The sequence below is a fragment of the Anoplopoma fimbria genome, chromosome 8 (genome assembly GCF_027596085.1).
Source record: "Anoplopoma fimbria isolate UVic2021 breed Golden Eagle Sablefish chromosome 8, Afim_UVic_2022, whole genome shotgun sequence".
Lineage (NCBI taxonomy): Eukaryota > Metazoa > Chordata > Actinopteri > Perciformes > Anoplopomatidae > Anoplopoma > Anoplopoma fimbria.
Genome location: NC_072456.1, coordinates 5,860,939 through 5,881,221, shown reverse-complemented (window position 1 = coordinate 5,881,221; position 20,283 = coordinate 5,860,939). Strand labels below are relative to the sequence as shown.

Here is a 20,283-nt window from a genome sequence, read left to right as displayed (position 1 = left end):
TCTAACTCTAGTGCGATTCGTTTGAATATAGTAAACATACTCTGGTGTGGACCAAATAAACCGGTGTGAGACCACTTGCAAGAGCTGGTCTCGGACCAGTTCCAAGCAAAACCCTAGTGAGGTTTAATTGCAGTAAGAACTTAATCCAACACAATTGCTGTCTGGGCGGGCATTTGTCGAGATGGAAATCAGTAATCGACAGATTAACATAAGTGGGCAGAAGTTTGATGTTTGCTTAACATCTGGGACAAAGAGAATGTACAGAAATAAAGTCAACGAGGATATTGAGGAATATAAACTGGGATTAATGACCGGAGGGTCGTCGGTTCAATCCCCTGGACGGTCAGGATTAAACTGGGTAGAGAAGTGAAAAGCATCATTTGTCCCTCCCTCATAACCAACACTGATGTAAAGTAAGAGATTAAAAAATAAATAAAGGTTAAATACATAAAAAAAATATATGTATTTTTATAAAGCTCCCTCTCTGCTGCGTCTCCTTTCTGCTGAGGAGCCAGAGTTCAAACAAGGACACTGCAGATTGTGTGGAGCCCAGCTGAGCAGACTCGTCTCTAACCGGGGCCCGAAGTTACTCGACTGGGGCCCCCTGCTTTCTTCTACCAACACATCCAGTGACTCTTCTTAAGCTTAAGCTCTCCCTCCTCCTCAACTTAAAGAGGATCAAGAGATGAAAGCAGAGATAAAGGAAGGAAGAAGAGTGAAATGAAAGCAGAGAGAGAAGATGATCGAGTCAGAAAGGGAATGGAAGAAAATGGCAGCAACAACACAGAGATACATTTATATAAAGAAGAAGGGGAAAAGAGAATGTGAAAAAGGATAGAGAGCTTAGCTGCAGCACATGCTAATATCAGGTCATTTTAAGTGTTAAGGTTTGAACTAAGGGGATTATACAAGGAAGAGGAATGCATGGAATGTCTCATCCATATGGCAAAGTGTCTGTGTTTTATAGATCAATGCATATATATAGGCATGTGTGCATGCTGTACTAGAGAACCAGGCTGGTCAGTGGTTCTTATCAGCTTTTTGCTTCACTTATACGATAGGACATGGTTTTAGACTATTTTCTGATGTAAATTTTCAGTGTACTGAGAAACAAACAATTTCACATTTTCCTCTACCGTAAAGGGATGGAGGGACAGAAATCTCAAAGGTAGGTATCTCATAACATGGTCAAACAGAACCAAAACCATTGCGTAGACAGACACAACTAGGGGCATGTGAGAAAATATGTTTTTTGTTTTTTTGCTCCTTTGGTTATTTGGGTAAATGCACTCTTTGCGAGAACTGCAGAATACCCTGATAAAGTAGCTGTAAAATACACAATTTATCAATTTCTCCTTGATTAACCTTTCCCCACAAGCATAACATCTCTCCTCATGTACATAGGAAGATCGCACTGTTTGTCATATATCAAAAGAGAGCTGCTTTAAGAGCAGGTCATGGAAGACGAATCAAGTCACATGATCACAGACGAAAAAGAAAAGAAAATCATCAGCGGAACTGATAGATTCAAGGTCATACAGCCCTCATTAGGGGCAATTTTTGTTGTCTCAAGAATGTAAAGTATGAGTTTCCATTATGTGTGTGTATTTCTCTATATATGCAGTATAATATGTGTGTGTGTGTGTGTGTGTGTGTGTGTGTGTGTGTGTGTGTGTGTGTGTGTGTGTGTGTGTGTGTGTGTGTGTGTGTGTGTGTGTGCATTGAAAGGAGATGGGCAAGTGCAGTGTCCTGCTGTTTCCCTGCAGGTGAAGTAAGAATAGAACAGGAACACAGTTTCCTCCTTTAGCTATGAATCATGCTCATGACAAGGACAACTGACAGCCTGCAGCAAGATGAAGAGGTGTGTGTCTATGTGTGTTTGTCTATGTGTGTGTGTGTGTGTGTGTGTGTGTGTGTGTGTGTGTGTGTGTGTGTGTGTGTGTGTGTGTGTGTGTGAGAGAGAGAGTCAAGTGAATGTGAAAATAAGCAGGACAGACATCATGTAGATATGCAAGGAGAAGATAAGCCACACACACACACACGCACACACACACACACACACGCGCAAGCAAGCACGCGCGCACCAACCTTCAGCATGAGTCATCACCACAGCGGCTGCTCTTAATGCACTTCTACTCTGCGGTGCTTTTCACAAGGAACAACATGGCATTCAGTGAGACACATACAAGTGTTTACTGGTTTCATTCGGCCCGTTCGCTCTGAACAGAACATTAGTGCAGACCTGTGTTATTGCAGACTTGAGCAACAGCAGGTGCTGTGTGCAACAACAACAACAACAACAACCACCACCACCACCACCACCAGAACGCATCGGTAAAGCATCTGCAAACGCCACACTCACACTCTTTCAATAGCAATGTTTCAGTTAGATTTGATGTGAATTTCTTGACTTTTGTTTAAATTAGATGCAAACAAGTGTCTGGTACAAAATATATTTAAGAGCATATGACAAGATGCTAGCCACTAGCATGGCTGTAAACTTTTTTGTTACTGCCACTGGGGGTCACACCTTAGTGTAGACTCGTCAAACTCTAAACTTTCTGCTTTTAACGGAAAAAATAAAAGGTGTACAAACTGCAAAAGACCAAAACAAAAATAGATCAAAAACTATTTGTGCTAAATAAGCAAATAAACCGTAGAATTAAAGTCCAAATTCAGGTGAAGTTTTGGACGGAGGTCTACCATTTATCTCCCCTGTCAACAGCAGGTTTCCGATTCTGTTTTTCCGTACAGTTTGGATGTCCAAACCACATGAGTTATCAGTGTTGCATCTCAGTCCATCCTGTGGAAGAATGCTCTGACATCAAAGACTGACGAGTTAAACCAGGCAACCTCAGTCATTGTCTCCGTTAGAGGACACTCGGTAATTATTCAACATGTTCTCATGTATATTTAATTGGCGGCTGCGTCAGACTTTGAGTTAAACAGGATAGAAGGTATTCATACGACATAAACATGTGTCCGAAAGCTACAAACTGACTATAAAAACAAAACAGACTCATCTATCCACTCTGCCTCAGTATTGTTATGTAGGTTCAACATTCAAAAAAAGAGTGAAAAAAGGAAATAAGCAAGTACAGTACCAGTCAAAAGTTTGGACACACCTTCTCATTCAACTACTTTGAAGAATCTAAAATATAAAACATATTCTGGTTTGTTGAGCATTTGTTTGTTTACCACATAATTCCATATGTGTTCCTTCATAGTTTGGATGTCTTCAATATTAATCTACAATGTAGAAAAAAATAAAAATAAAAATAAAGAAAAAACCATTGAATGAGAAGTGTCCAAACTTTTGACTGGTACTGTATGTCCACAAGAAATGCAAAGATATTGTGCTGCAATTTGTGCAATCTCACATAGATGCTGCATTATTTATGCAACGAAGAAACGGTAAAATGAGAGTTAAATACATATTATAAAAAACAAACATATTCATGAATCCAATAACGTCTCAATTTGTCCAGAGATAAACTTTGGTAAGGTGACCAGACTTCCTGATTCATATTAATTTTCTCATCTGCAAAATAAAGTGAAATGCCAAATTTGCCAAAATACTAAAATATTTCTTTAAGGTAAAAAAAAAAAAGAAAGAATAGGGTTTAAAGCAGAGGCAGCCTGCTATGTATTTAATAATTTTACCCACCACACATTCAGCGAAGACCCGCCCCACCCACTATAGGTTGACATCATCAACCCCACCAACCTATAGTGGGTGGGGTTGATGATGTCAGCTCAGATATGGATGTTTTGATGAAGATGACAGCCTTGTCTCGATTATGGGATAAAAATGTTTTTGCTTTATATGTTGCTTTGCGCATTGATGTGAATGTGGATTGATAAAAATGACAGATCTAAACTTTGATGTTGTGTCATTATTTGCCTTGATGTTACTGATAAAGAACACTGATAAAGAAGAAGACTTAAAAATAGCACTTCATATCAAAGAGGTTGCCAACCCTTGGTTTAAAGCAACTGGTGCGCTCTCTCAGTTTGAGGACAGGAAGTTTACTGTGAGACAGTTGAGTGACAAGAGGGTCAACAGATATATTTTTGTATTCTTCTGGTTGTGATCTCCTTGTTTCAAAGTGGTGTGTGTGTGTGTGTGTGTGTGTGTGTGTGTGTGTGTGTGTGTGTGTGTGTGTGTGTGTGTGTGTGTGTGTGTGTGTGTGTCTGCCTCCCAGCAGAGTCTCACTGCGTTTAATGATGTGCCTGAGCATGGGGCTGCAACAATACAGCAGCACTCCTCTTTCATCTTCAGCCCTGTATCCTCCTTCCAGCAGAGTCTTTCATTTCTTTCTTTTTTTTTTACGATCCCCCTCCAAAACAAATGCTAATAATATGCTAATCTGACTGTGTGTATTATTGCAAAAGTTTCACCTCTACAGTGAATGAAGCTGCTCAGCCAAAGAAAGAGAAGCGAGCTCTCAAAGACACTCTGGACAAAACAAAAGGACAATTCTTCTTTCCTTTTTGAATGCTGTGTGTGTATCCATATATACTGTCCAGGTGCTGAGCATTCAGGATAACACACACAAACACACACACACACACAAAACCACCTGGTGTGTGCAAGGGTTACCAGGCAACACTTGGTTGTTAGTCTGGGAACACACACACATGTGCACTTCAAGTGTGTTAGAGAGAGAGAGGGAGAGGGAGAAACAGGAGCGAGCTGGACCCTCGTCCATTAGTCAAGAAGTAAACACCATCTGGACCTCCACAAATGTTTTACCCAACACACACAAAAACACACTTTGTGAGCTCTGTTCATTTCACTCAATAACACACAGACACACACACACGCAAACAGACAGGGAACACAGACACAACAACACAGACACTTAGGGGACGTTTTTCTGCCCATTTACGTCCCGGGTGGCAACACACACCTTTTAAATCAACACAAACACAAGGGGGGGAAATACATTCTCCAACACTAATCCTCTTTCTGCAGCCGCATTAAAGAGATTAAAGTGATGTCATGTCAACAATGGACAGGTAATATATCAGTATTTACTGTGCATAAGTACTGTTTATTAGATATTATGTAGATGCTTAAAGGCATATGCTTCTATACCGAATGGGGAACACGTCCTCAGGTGTTGCATTGAAACTGCATAGTTCACCTTTAACGTCGTAGATATGTTTTAATGTTTCTTACGTGTGCCCGACTTCTTTTATTTTGAAAACTGAACATCATGAGGTTAGTAAGTTAGTGACTTTATGGCAGAGCTGTTGCATTAGATTGTACAGGTGTGCCTAACCAAAGGAACACTGAGTGTAGACATTGATCTAAAATATCACAGCTGGTTATCAAAATATTGTTTTCCTCCATACCGTCTGAAAAATACTATCAACGTGTAATAATCACAACAATATAGCAGCCTGTGAGTTTCCTTTCAAAACAGTACAATTGCGGTTTAAAATTGCAACAAAAAAAAAAAAAAAAAAAAAAATGGTACAGCAAAATAATGAAAGAAAATAAAAAACGGATCCTATAAAATGATCCTCTACGAAATAAAAAATAGTACAGTATTTCATAAAATATGACACAGACGGTAAGAAGAGAATTTGCAGAGAAGAAAAAAAAAAAGATGAGCCAGAGGGGCTCAGGTGTTCTTCCTTAAATACTAATGCAAGTCAATTCATAGCATGAGATGGAGCTTTAAGCCCAAGTAATATAAAACTCTGACAGCCGTGACCCTGAGGAGCAAGAGCGGGCTGAAATACGATGTGCATGAACTGCTGTTTACTGGGAAACGGAGTGAGAGTGGGTGAGGCAGAGACAGAGACACGCAGTGTTGGAGAGAGGAGGGCGTCTGGCCAGGGAAAAGGGAAAACATTCATAAACTTGGCCTTGAGAAATATAATAGCCAGTGATCATTTGCTCGACTAGAATAACTCTGGCGATCACATTTTTTTCCGATTTGAATCCATGCAACGATTTCCGACAGAGAGTCGAGGCGAGGGGAGGGAAAGCTAAACATGAAGTCATTTGAAACGAGCCAAAGCAAACGACGAATACGTTTCATTTTAGAATAATGGATTTTTTTTCCACCTTCACTCTCGCAACAGACGGTCGTCCTTCAGAGACTTGTCATCACTGGAAGCAGTATCAGAAGTCACAAGTTGTCATTATCATACACACACAGTACACACAGTTGCCATGGCATACAACACTTAAGAGACAAAGCTATTGGTGAGGTTTCTTCTCATTAAACACTGATGCCATCTGCTGGTGGTTTTTTCCACTGCAGTTTGTGTTTAAACAGGGTTCATAGTGAGGGATCAAGTCATTCTCCCCCAACATGATCCTCTATTAATCATTCATACGGCCATTTCATTTTAATGTATAGACATATGTCTTATTAGTATGGCTGTACGACATGTTTATGTGTTATGTAAGATGATGCACAGTCATATTACTAAATGTGATGGCACCAGATTCTATTGCACCTTAACAAACCTTAAGCAACTTTAGTTTAATTAGTTATACGACTTGATGCTTTTAATGTGTGTTTCATATGTTTAGCTTTGAGTATAGCAGTGAGGGGAGTTCATTCCCCTACAAACAGAGCATTTTACATGATATGTGTATTAATCTTCATAAGGCACAGAAGGTTTATTTAGACTAGGCTCTTATTTTGCTGTGTTTCCGCTGCTTCATCAAGTTGGGTTTTCTTAAGTTTTACACTTTTTTTAAAGGCTTAAAGCACAGTATACATGTCTCAAATTGGGATGTCATATTTCGGTGTTCTCAGGAAACCTTAGGCTACTCAGAATTGCGATCAACTGGCTTGCGAGTCGTACTATCCATGTTCCAGGACAGTGAAAATATTAGAAGAAAGCAGTTTGATCTTTCTTATGTTCCTCGCCTGTATCTCCACAGGTTTTCTTTTTTTCTGTAAATGATTAGTCATGTATTGCATAAGTGGTTGGGAAGAAAATACCACTCGACTACTTTGATGAATGAAGTCATTTAGGGAGTAAAATAAGTCCTTCAAATGTGAAAATTTGCTTGATTTCCTCACTTCATGTCTCTGTGAACTGAAAAGCTTTTTAAATTTGAGGCAGCAATTAAAAGAGTTCCCACTGTGACAGACATATGGCATGATTTTTTTGACATTATATATTTATTAGCTGCAGCTCCCACACACAGCCACAGACGGTGCATATTGAAATAGAAACAAAGCTTAAATCTACTCTGTAGATAGCTATTCAAAGAAAGACAGGAAGGCCCTCACAAATCTATATAATGCATATGGAGCATTAATAAATATATGTTTAGTTTTTTGTGATTGTGACTGGACATGGAAAGGTAAAATATTACACAAGGCAACGCTCCTCTAGTAATCCCCTCTACAACCAGCAGGGGTCAGAGAAGAGCTTGCACACAGCACACACACACACACACACACACACACACACACACACACACACACACACACACACACACACACACACACACACACACACACACACACACACACACACACACACACACACACACACACACACAGAGCAGCATCCATCTAGACTACAGCCGTACGAGGTCAGCACGCCACGGTGCTGCATCGTGACCCGTTACTGCGAGCGAACACACACACAACACACACACAAACAGAGAAGTTTACACATACACACATTGGCATTTCTGCTCCATTTCTTCCCCTCAGCACTGAGCAAACAAGTCTGTGGATGTTAAGTGCTTCAGTGTGTGTGTGTGTGTGTGTGTGTGTGTGTGTGTGTGTGTGTGTGTGTGTGTGTGTGTGTGTGTGTGTGTGTGTGTGTGTGTGTGTGTGTAAAAGACTGAGTCATCCTGTGCCTGCCTCCCTGCATTCAGCTGGCAGAGTTCCAGTCCAACAGACAGGATCCATATGGAGGCAGACTGACTCACTGTGAGTCTGCAGATATCAGACAACCTGACTGCATTTCATTCATTTTGTGTATGTGTTTTTATCAATTATGCAAAAAAAGTTTCAGCGATAAGGCGGCACCCATGATGCAATCAATTTTGCATCTTTTATCATGTCGGCCATCATGTCGAGACTAAACCTGTTTGTGTCCGTTAAAGATTTGGAGGCTAAAATGTACTATTTGTCCCTGATGACATCATGGAAAACTGTAAATAACTTCTAAAGATTATGAGGATTTTTGCAGTCTGTGTGTGTGTGTGTGTGTGTGTGTGTGTGTGTGTGTGTGTGTGTGTGTGTGTGTGTGTGTGTGTGTGTGTGTGTGTGTGTGTGTGTTGTGTGTGTTGCTTTGGTGCACTGACCAGTCCGGTGAGAGACGGAGCAGACTGCCCCAGGGATTGGCTCCTCATGCGGACCAGGTTGTTCTCTCCTCCTCCTGCAGACATTCCCCCCGTGGCCCCGGGCCCTCCAATGCCTCCAGACGGCCCCTGCCAGGCCAGCTGGCTCACACCGGTGTGCAGACTGCTGGACAAAGGCAGCAACTGCTTACCTGTGAAGAGGGGGGGGGAGGAAAGGAAATGACTCATCTCATAACCTGACCAAACCTGCTTCTCTGTTACACACTGGGAAAAACACCGTGCTCTGCTTTGTTCACACTGGACCAGAATCCCCTGGGGGCCCGTATGCTTCTTACTACGTTTCGGTGATTCATAGTCGTATTATTGGTCTCCACCCTGAATGACTGGATGAGGATCAAACTGGCTCAAATCCAATCACAGCTCACATTAATCTTTCCCAATGCAGCTGTCAATTTCCTAACCCCAAAAGAACAGAGGGAACAAACAAGTCTTCGTGAAAAACTGAAAGACAACCAGCCATACATTTATGAGCTGCTGATTCACATCAGATTCATCACACGGCCTAAAGTTTGCTGAAACATGGCAGTTAATCCGTGGTAGAATTTTCACTTCACTACAGATTACGAATGCGGTGGATTGGTGCCGGATTAAGAGATGAAGAGATCAGGAATCAAAGGATGACCTCAGGTGAAGTCGGCCCTGTGTGGGTGGAGCGGTGAGCCAACTTTCAGACTCGGTAAACCTAACACTGTAAAACGCTTTAAAACTCTGTAAGAAACAGTTTAATGATGCGATGATAGGAAGAATGTGTGTGTGTATGTGTGTGTGTGTGTGTGTGTGTGTGTGTGTGTGTGTGTGTGTGTGTGTGTGTGTGTGTGTGTGTGTGTGTGTGTTTTACCGGTCATGGCCATGCTGCTGCGTCGGGCCCAGCTTTCGTCCTGGCTCAGCTGTCGGTGCAGTTTGGATTTGGTAGCGGCGGTCGCTGCGGGCGACAGGTCGGGGTTACTCATCTTCCTGAAGAGGAGAGGAGGTGGAATTGCAAACTCCTTCTGTAAAGATGAAAGAGACGGAGAGAAAAAAAGGACAAGAAAAATCATTAAGCTTTTGTTTTCTGTGTCAGCTCATATTTGGAGTCTCCAACTGTACACACTGCCAACAAGTGATCCCCTCGCACATCAATACCAACAACTGTCAAATAGGTTGCAGAAGGTCAAAGATGTCGTGCAGTTGTGAAGTGATAAGTTTTACTTCGTACCTCATTTTTCATCCTGCAAAGTGGTTGAAGGTCAGTTAATTCTAATCTGGTTTTAAAATATATAGAAATTAAACTTTTGGAGGTCATCAAACTGATCATTTTCCATCAATCGGCTACACTCAGAAACTATGTCCATGCAAAATACAAACTGAATCTGCAGCAAGGGCCAACCATGGCAGAGACCACCACGACCAAATGAATAACAAAAATTCACTTTAGATATATTAGAATTTTAAAAACACTAAATATCTCATTGCCATGGTCCAATTGTCCTTATTTTTTCTAATTGCTACTCAAACGTTTTTATATATTTTGCTCTAGGATTCAATGTACTATATAATCCTAAATGTGGTTTCAAGTAGAGAAAAAAAAAAAATCCCAAGACCTGCAGTAAGACAGTGTGCGGTCCCTGTGATAAAGCAGGCTGTCTATAACGCTAACCACTCGCTAACACCACATCACCTTCTCACACGGCCACAACTTACAAACACACCTGCTTTTCTTAGTGTGTGAGAGGAGCAGTTAGCAGTGTGAGAGGCACCCGGCGGGTTAAAGCAGACTCTCTGTCATTAACCGACACTTTCAGACATGGAAACTGTCTGACTTATAATTCAGTTTTTTGGCGCTATAAGGAAAAGTTCCTCTGGACTTCCAAGAAGTCCCCAAGCTTTCCTAAGAGACACTGCAGAGGAAATGCAGTACAGCCAACACACTCTGAATGTGTGTGTGTGGGTGATTCTGGTTAAAACAATTTTGGGAAAACATCTGCTGTTGCCATGGAAACAAGGCCTGCCTCGACTTATACCCTCCTCTCTCTTGCCGGTGGACAAGCTCTTGACGAGAGTTTTCCAGGAACATCTGGACGGCCCACGGCAACACACACACACACACACACACACACACACACACACACACACACACACACACACACACACACACACACACACACACACACACACACACACACACACACACACACACACACACACACACACACACACACACACACACACACACAAAGAGCTTTAGTGAAAGCTTCCGTTGCTCTTCCTGAACCAACCGCTCCCCTCAAAAGTTGCACACACACAAACACACACACACACACACACACACACACAGTGTAATCATGTGCAACCGGCAGCCATGTATTCAGGCTGGAGTAAATGATCTGCAACAGGCCATCAGCGAACATTAACATACTTTGGCATCACATTAGGATATGAAGCTAATGGACTCGTGTTGCTTTACTTCATGTCAGAGCAGCTCCTCATCAGTGTGAGTCAGCAGACACTTCAGCTGTAGTCATGATGAGGTGTGTTCACATAGAGGATGGGAGTGGGTGATATGGGTAAAACCCTCCATCACGGAAAAATGCTCTAACATCTAAATATTTTTAGGAAAAATCAGTTAAGGCTTTGCACTTTCATGTCAAACTGTCACGGCACAGTGCAAGCAGCCACGCATGGAAAATACAATGTATTAAGGCACGCAACACCAGAACCAAAGTCAACAAGTGCTGAGGTCAGCCTAACAAGCTGATTGGTGCACGAGTCAGTCACAAAAGACAGAGACAGTTTTGCTTAATACGGCAAAATAAATACCTTACAATCCATTCATTACAATGAAACAGAAATCGTGTAAAAATGAAAATTATGCCAGACGGCCATAAGTCTTATAGTTATAGTGAGTCAAAAAGGAGCAATGTCTCAGTTAACAATGTCCAAAAGCCCCAGACACCCATACATCTGGATCCAATTTGGGTTTCGGTGTCTCAAGAGACATACCAGACGATGCAACTTTATTAACTACAGGCTTCAGTCAGTGCTCTATTTGCCCCGCTGTCGTCTCCTTTAAACATTAGACTGATGTGTGTGTTATTGCATCGCCGCTGTTTGACAGCTTCAGACGCTACAACCGAGTCTGTGCGGCGGATGACGTTAGGTCTCTGAGGGAAGGAAGCTCAATGCAACGCACGTTCAGTCTGCAGCACTCTGCATTCATTGTCAGAGCCAGTGAGTCTCTGCTGCAGCTCTTCATTCAACCAGCAGGTGGCAGACAGACAGTGATCAGTCTGATCTGAGCTTCTTTAACAGACACAGTGTGTGTGTGTGTGTGTGTGTGTGTGTGTGTGTGTGTGTGTGTGTGTGTGTGTGTGTGTGTGTGTGTGTGTGTGTGTGTGTGTGTGTGTGTGTACGGGAGGTCATTAGTGCAGCAGGTAAACTCCACCTGCCCATCCAACACAGGACAAAACCTCATACACACTCGCCCATCCGTCTGTCTGTCACGGTGAACATCAAAGACTCCACAGAGCTGCTATGGTTGATGTATGTGAAGGGAGCTCAAGGACATGACGGGGGTGTGTTTTATTTACACGGCAGAGAAACGTGATCAGTACGTTCTCGCTAATCCAAGGAATCTGCACCAATTAAGGTCGTTTAAACCAGCTCCACTGAAACACTGACCCTGTTTTGTAACATGCTGAATAACAGTACGCAACAATACAGTGAATCCTAACAATCAGCAATAAATCCACTTTCAGATTGTGTAACCTAAAAGCACACATCGGCACGTTGTTTTAATAAGCTGGTGCTCTGCACACCGAGTTCTCCTTCACTCGCAGGATTATTGTTTTATGAGCTGCCTCTGGGCTCAAAATACATTTTTTTCTGTGTACACGCAGAGGGACTTTAAGAATTACATACACCCAAAAAATGTCTTTACTGCAACGTTTGGTGTATTTGTTCTTCTTTCCACCACGGCCGAAAGGAATCCAACAATGATCCTCTTTATGAGTTCAGATATGAGGAAATGTCATTGTGTTGTAATGTCATTTGAGCTGACTTCCCTTAAATAAAAAACTAACTGTAGAATAATATCAAATGTTTGAATTTGATATTGTCATAGTCGGGGACATCCTGAACTGTGTACCTTTGAAAAAAGTCAGTGAAGCTCTGAAGGAAAACATTTTCTCCCATTACACTAAAGTACAGAGAAACTATCTCAAGTAGTATATGTTCATAGTAATATTTTGAGCAGAAAACCATTGTGCCTCTCAGTAAACCTATTATGGAAGTGAGCTTTTTTTAATCGTATCGCTGTCTTACAACAGCTAACTCTTACTCTGCCTGTCAAACTTAACATTAATGGACAGCACTAGGGCGGCAGCTAACAAGTATTTTCGGCAAAACCGAATAAAAAAAGCCATTACAATTTCCCAGAGTGGACAGTCATGTCATCAAGTGTCTTGTCTTGTTTGACCAATGGACTAAAACACAAAAATATCCAATGTACTGTCATGTAAAACAAACAAAAGAAGAAAAATGCTCACATTGGAAGAGAATGGAATCATCAGTTAATGGGCTTTTTTGTTTCCTTCAAATTTTACTTGAATGATTAATCAATTACCAAACTAGTTGCTGATTGATTTTCTTTATTGTTTAATAAACAAATACAGTACCAGTCAAAAGTTTGGACACACCTTCTCATCAATGGTTTTTCTTTATTTTATTATTTTATTTTTTCTACATTGTAGATTAATATTGAAGACATCCAAACTATGAAGGAACACATATGGAATTATGTGGTAAACAAACAAATGCTCAACAAACCAGAATATGTTTTATATTTTAGATTCTTCAAAGTAGTTGAATGAGAAGGTGTGTCCAAACTTTCGACTGGTACTGTACATTTTAAAACTATGGCTTCTTGATTTTCAGCACAAAAGCAGCTTCTCAGTTTAGCAGGCGAGTGTTGATTTCAATGAGAATTTATCAGTTGTAACTAATTAACGTTAACTTTGGGTGAACATCAAAAAGTCAGCCAGAGATTGAATATCCAACTAACTCCCAAAAAAAAAAAAAAAAAAGAGAACTTTCACTTCTAGCTGATTATGCGACTGCGGTTACCTTTTTTGCAGGCTTCTCATTTTCATATGAGTCCGCACTCATATGAAAATGAGAAGCCTGCAAAAAAGGTAACCGCAGTCGCATAATCAGCTAGAAGTGAAAGTTCTCTTTTCACACCCTAGCCGGTATATACAGCTGTACAATAGTGCAACACCACCTCACAGCACTGTGGTCACAGATACTATAGCTTACCACACTCAGCTGTGATTCTGCGTCAGGCTTTCCTTCAAACCCACAGAGGACAGACAAAGTGAGTTCCCCTTTAGAAAGCATTTGATAGCCGGTGTACCTTATTGGAGTGTTAACGTGCGTAAAGAAGCCTTCACTGATCTGGCTATGTGGTGAAAAAACAGGACGAACACATTTGACTACGCTAATTCAACGAATAAAAAGACAAGACTTCTATTTGCCTCCTCGAGAGTTTTGTAACTGTACCTTTAAAAGACAGCAAAGGGCAGGATATGAAGCACAGTGCTACACAGCGAAGTTTTGTGGTAAGAACATTTTTTTTTTTTTAAAAAGAGAGAAAAACATCTGAGACACTGGAGTGACGTAATCCAACTTTTTTTTTTTGTTGCTCAGCAGGGAATAACAACAAATCTGTTTGCGATCCAACTTCCCTTTGGTGCAAAATTAGATCATCATCTTCCACAAAGGGATATGTTACAAAGTGATCTGAAAGTGAACGAGGATAAACAAAAGCAACCGTCAATTAACTAAAGAATTTGCCAAAAACATGTACAGACATGGGCAGTAAGTCATGTAAACATGCAGCACTGAAAGGGAAGTAGAACCAGGATTTCAGAATCTTCTTCTCCTTTTCCTCTGTTCTCTCTTCCTCCCCCATTCTCCCAGCTTCCCCCCTGGACTCGTGTACTTGCAGCATCACATTCGGGCCCACGTTCATTTCTCGCCGGGGTCCAGTGGAGATTGGCGCCACACTTCGGCCTCACATGTGCATCTCAAATCTATCACATCTGTCGCCTCGCAGGGCTGAAACCGAGCCCCCAGCTGAGGGTTTCGAAATACGAAGATGATGGGGTTAATCGCCTGGTGCAACACGTATAGGTTAAATAACCCTACCACAGACTGTGCAGTAGAGGGACGGTTGTGCAAGTCAGCAAAGCGGTTCGCCCGTATAGTCTCGTAATTTCCCAGCAGTTCATGCCCACAAAGCTGAAATAAAAAAAAAAGCTAGATCAATCTTGTTTATTGTTTTCCTGGCAGCAAAAGAGGGCCGTGCGATCCAAAACCTCTTGGCTGATTCAACGAGCTGACGTGAGATCACCCCCAATGGGTCGCAAGTGAATGTTAATGCAGTGGATGCATTTGATCAGCACGGGGAGAGTGATGAGCAGGCATAACGCGGCAAAGCGCAGCGCGTGGAACGAGGGATGGCAGCTGGCCTGTTGTTGTTCTTCGCTGGAGAAAACAGGGAGGAAACAGCCACAATGGTCGTTGTTTTTCACAAACCCTCAGAGTGTGTGTGAGTGTGAGTGTGAGTGTGAGAGTGTGTGTGTGTAGGCTGACCACCAGCGATGAACCAGAGTGTTGCCTCAGCAGCAGAACAGACCACAGTGGAAGGCACATTTCAACATCAGCACTTTCTTTTTTGTGAATTTTTCTCTTCGGTTTGGCTCGGTGGAAGAATATTGCGAGCGGAAGACCCTGCTTCCTGTAAACATGCCACAACAATATTGATGTGTGAAGAAAAGGTGAAGAATTGGTTCAAAGTTGCGTGCACACAGTTTTCCTGTGCAGAGAGGGATTGTCGCACACAATACAGTGCTCTATACAACGACAGTTTATGGTATGGATGTGTTAAATGTAATTTGCACATTTAGATGTGTGTAATGTCCCAAAGGTTCATTACGTACTCATAACACCGTCTACCTCGGTGCGTTTCACTTGTCTGCCTCTCGATTGTTTAACAACTCTAGAAAACATTCCATACAGATGATCCCTGCGATGCTCCGTGTTTTTCAGTGCTGCAGGCCTGGTTCTGCTGCCGTTCAGGCTCCGGCTACTGAGCTGGATGCCGTATGCTGTCAGCAGAAACAGACTAGTACATTGACAGTACAGCCTGTACCTTCTGCTCCACCACTCCACCCCTGCAGCTTCAATAGGCCAAGAGCTGGCCTGAATATTCATTAACGGCATTGATGGATGTGAAGGGAGCCAAACAGCTGCGCTTTACTTAAAAAATCCAGCCTCGAACGGAAACATTTTGAACTGATGGAAGAAGAATGTATAGGAACTACGAGGGAACGTTCATTTGTGTTGATTTAGGCTGTCCCTGTGGACAAAGCGGTAGTATATCTGAGCACCAGAGTCCCATCTGAAAACCTCTAATTTTACTGCAGCAGCGTCTGCGGGGTGAGTCTTGATGACAAGCATGAAGAAGAACTGTATAGAAAAAGCCAATCTCCTCGCTGATGGTCTGGTTTACTTGTGTAAGTCGTATAGAAGCATCGGTATTAAATTGAGACCATTTCATAACCAGTTAAAAGTTCCTCACAGTGACTTAAACAATTACAGCTTTTGAATGGTTGGTGCTACAAATTTCACCTTCCCTAAACAGTTAACATCTGGTACCAACACATTTTGGTCAGCACAAATGTATTAAACAACCAACAGAAATGTAACATAGCACAATATTGATAACTGATTGATCCAAGTCAATCGTCGAGCAAAAAGTGCTCACCGTTCACTGATTCCAGACTCTTAGGCTCCATCTGGTCGGATGGAAAACAAGCGAGTCTGATGGCGCACAAATGCACCACATTTGTTCTTCTAGTTCTTTCAAAAAAATTGCTAAAAGAAATGGAACACACATTTTGTGACAGTTTGTCTAGGGCCGAGCTTTGGTGTTTCTTTTCTTTCCCAATTCTGGGGAAAAAGGCCATTTAATGAGATCACTTTGGGGAAACAACTTTTAGACATTTCATGGGCCAAATGATTAACACATTTTTCCAAACCAATCTTTACATGGTGTCATCTCTCACAAAACCCTGTTTTACACAGCCATAAAAACTAATAATTGAAGGGAGTCAAAGGTTGCTCTGAGATATGAAGACACTGAGGCAGACACACAAGTCTGAACCTGAGCCAAGAGTGTGTGTTGTCTCTGTTGGAGGTGAAAAGGTTAACAGTCTGCCTCGTGTTGCCGGGCGAACTGAAAGAACTCATCCCGTTACATCATGAGTTTAATCACACGTGTGTCTGAGCATCATTACATTGCATCATCACTGCATCCTGTCTGTCAGAGGGGGTACGGGCTGGACTGCTGCGTCAAAGCTTGAGGTCAGTGTGTTTGTGTGTGTAGGTGTGTGTGTGTGTGTGTGTGTGTGTTTTTGTATATATGGCTGGTAATCAGAGCAGATACACGTTCTGATGTGTTCCAGCTGGAACAAGGTACTCAAGAGGGGGGGGAAAGGAATATGAAAAATGTAAGGAAAGGAAGCAAAGTAGTCTGACAGATGGATGTGAATGTAGGAAGGGAATGTAGGGAGGAGTGTGGTGTGAGCAAGGACAAATGCTTCCTATACTCCGCTGTGGTTTGGTGGAAAACTCTTGTCCACACGCAAAGAGGAAAAACTCCCAAAAACTCCCCAAAAACAATCCCCCACATACCACCAGGGAGAATAACATGATTTAACGAGCTTAAAACGCACAAATCAAAAGACTCATTGTGTGGTAAAAACATCGTTCAGGTCCCGACATGAAAGAGAACTGCGAGGAATGTTATTGTGATATTTGTGTTTTCATAAAACAACCAAAATGGGGTTAATCTGAAGATGCTCTTCTTAAGGACTTTGTAAGTGTTCCTTCACGTACGTAATAATGAGCTTAGCACTGGGGAGGCTGGAGAAGGAAGACGTACCGCTTCCTCACGCAGCTCCAAGTTCTACTATAAAAAGCGTTCCAGGTTTCAGATGATAGACAGATTACTGATGATTACTTTTTCCCGTTGGTGCTTGAGATCTGGAACCAGGACTCGATGGCAAATTTATGGATTCCGTGTTTGCGTTTCTCCCGTTGAGATCGGTATCAGTGCAAAGGCGTGTTATGGTTAATCAGTCACAGCACAGCATCCCCTTTGCCTTGTCGGCGACAGACCGCGAAGCAAAGCGAAAACAACCTCACCACCAAACGGACCCTTCGGTCAGCGTACTACGCCCACACCCCCGAGAGCATGAACTCACTTTATTGGCAGGTCTCTGTTCTTTTAAGAAACTGTCAGTCAGACAGAAAAAGAGAAAAAAAGAGAGAGAGAGAGAGAGAGAGAGAGAGAGAGAGAGAGAGAGAGAAAGAAAGAGGTGAAGACAGTTGTCATTTATTGACATAGTGTACAGTCCAGCCGAACAGTGTATTAGCCGAGGGGGATCAAGCATATTAAAGCAGAATATATCACATCAAGTCAAGTTTGGGGAGTAGGTGAGTCTATGCAATTTTCCAATATCCGGTTATCTTATTATTTATCAGCTCTTTTAGGCTTTGCAACAACAGCGCATGCTACTCGCTACCAGATTCGTACATTTTGCTCGATGGGTACTGCACATGTGCAAACTAGTACTACACACTTGTGATTAAACACTGTTGTGTACCACATTTTATCGGCGTATTTCTTTTAGCGGAGGTTGCTTTAAGTTACATTATGATGCGTTCGAGTTCTCTTTAGTTTAAATGAGCATTGGGGTAAGGTAAAATGATGACGTTATCACAATGTGTTCAAATGTTATCTTGTAAAACGTAGTTTTTGGTAAGAAACTTGAATAAATACAGTTGTTTGAAGGACATGTTTTCACAGTTATATAAAACAGGTATTAGAGACGGAATTATGACCTGTTTAACTTAAGTTTATGCAAATAATTAAAACAAATAATGTAAAGGCAATACATGTTTTTATGAAAAAAATGTTTTGGCAACACTGATATATGTAGAATGCACCTGATGCAAACAGGTGAGTACAGCATGGTGCTAACCCCTTAGCATTAAGCATAATGTCAGCTTGGTGTTGGGTTTAACAGTCTGAAGTTATCGTTTTATAAATTGATATTTAATTGAATGCTTGTGAAACCCTTAGGCTTTTAAAAGCCTGCAAAATTGTATCTAGTGTGTCATCTGTTTTTGTGCACATGTTTTTGCAAGAAGCCAAATTCAGGTTACTAACACATGTCCTCTTTTCTATTTAAATGATAGCCTCATGTAATGAGAAACTACCTCATTACAGCTGAACGGAAATGAGAGAGGATCAGAGGGGGCCAACTATGGGCCTAATTAAAATCAAGGTTAGGTTTTAGCACTGTTTAATCAGGGACTCACCTAATTTAGTACTCTAAGTAGGTCTGGGGGGGGGGGGTATGTTAGTGTGCTTTTTGTATTCTTCGGGGCTTTCTAAAGCTTTAGAGGAATCCATTGGATTGTGTTTTTCTTCTTTTGTTATTGCTAGGCTTTTTGAGAAACCATTTCTAACACTCAGGTCAAATTATAAGTCAAAATATACCAACCAATAAATCCTGACCAAATTCGCAAACCATAATAAGTGGTTGAATGTTGACATAAATTGCCGGATAAAAGAAAATATGATTCAGAATTTTCATTAACGTGGTTGGCTGGATAGTTACGGAGAAGTCTAGCTTTTCCAGAAGGAGCCGCCTGGTTTTTTCTTCCATTTGAAAATGTGAAACGACTGCCCGAACAAATACCTAATGACCCATGCCAGACCACAGTGACCACAGTAAAATGATTCAGCTGGCTCTGTGAGGTGTTGAAATGTCAGCAGATGCAACTAAAACCTAGCTGTGTTTCTCACTTGTGTGTGTGTGTGTGTGTGTGTGTGTGTGTGTGTGTGTGTGTGTGTGTGTGTGTGTGTGTGTGTGTGTGTGTGTGTTTACTGCAGCTATTATTCGGTCTCTATCTGTGTTCTGCAGTCATGGCAGGTAGCGAGGTGTAAGCCCATGTCAGCAGGCTGCTGAGGAGTTCTCAATCGCCTCCAAAGGTCTGCTCGATATCTACAAAATGATCTCTGGCCTTTCTGTGAGTCCACCAGCTTCAGTAACAACGACTGGGTAAGAAAATGTAAAGTAAGTGCAGATCCGCCCACAGCGAGCCCACACCAAGGCAAGGCAGGCAGAGATAAGAGACCTTGTGAGGAGACTCCACCGCTGGGTCAGCATGAGGTCATGTCTGCCTTCCCAAAGCACAGCGTGCTCAGGGAGGGGAGGGGGGAGGTTGGGAGGTCAAAAAGAGGAAGAAAGAGAGAGTCCACTCAGCCAGGGCCACAGTCTACTTGTTATGTCGGACGGTCAGTTTAACCTCAAACTTTCCACGTCCACAACCTCTCAAAAACCACGAAACGTTGGTGATCTGACTACATCACGTATACAAACCCATAATGAGGAGCTATGGGAGGACTGGGCTGCTCAGCCCACATTGTTTTTGTCCGGCAGCGCTGCTTCCAACAATGCTGTGGCAAAATGTAAGTCCAGCAAAGGTCAACACGTGCTGGTCTCAGCCCGAAGAATGGCATTCAGCATGTCTGATTTGCTGATAGTCTATTGTTGCCACTGCAGCCTTTGTGGCTTCAAACCTTTTTGCCCTTTACAGTTTTACTTTACTGGTATATTGTATCAGCTGCAGCTCATTAAGGTTAATCCCATTAAATGGGACAAATGAAATGTTAGGTGACTTTTCTACAAGACTGTTTCCATACTATGAAGGCTCACATTTCAGACAAAAGTAGGAGTAGCTAGTAGCTTTCTGTGGCTCAGAAAGACCAACTCATCTGCTGCCACATCATTTACCACTACATGATAACATCTAAA

At 42.0% G+C, this 20,283-nt stretch overlaps 1 protein-coding gene across 1 annotated transcript in view; it reads right to left on the bottom strand.

Annotated features, from left to right (window-relative positions):
* mast2 (microtubule associated serine/threonine kinase 2) overlaps positions 1–20,283 on the bottom strand; it is a 159,561-nt gene that overhangs the window by 117,498 nt on the left and 21,780 nt on the right. The window contains exons 2-3 of the mRNA XM_054602133.1: positions 9,195–9,345; positions 8,300–8,487 (exon numbers count right to left, since the gene is read on the bottom strand). Of these exons, the coding sequence (XP_054458108.1) occupies positions 8,300–8,487; positions 9,195–9,345 (339 nt within the window). The remainder of the gene's footprint in view (positions 1–8,299; positions 8,488–9,194; positions 9,346–20,283) is intronic.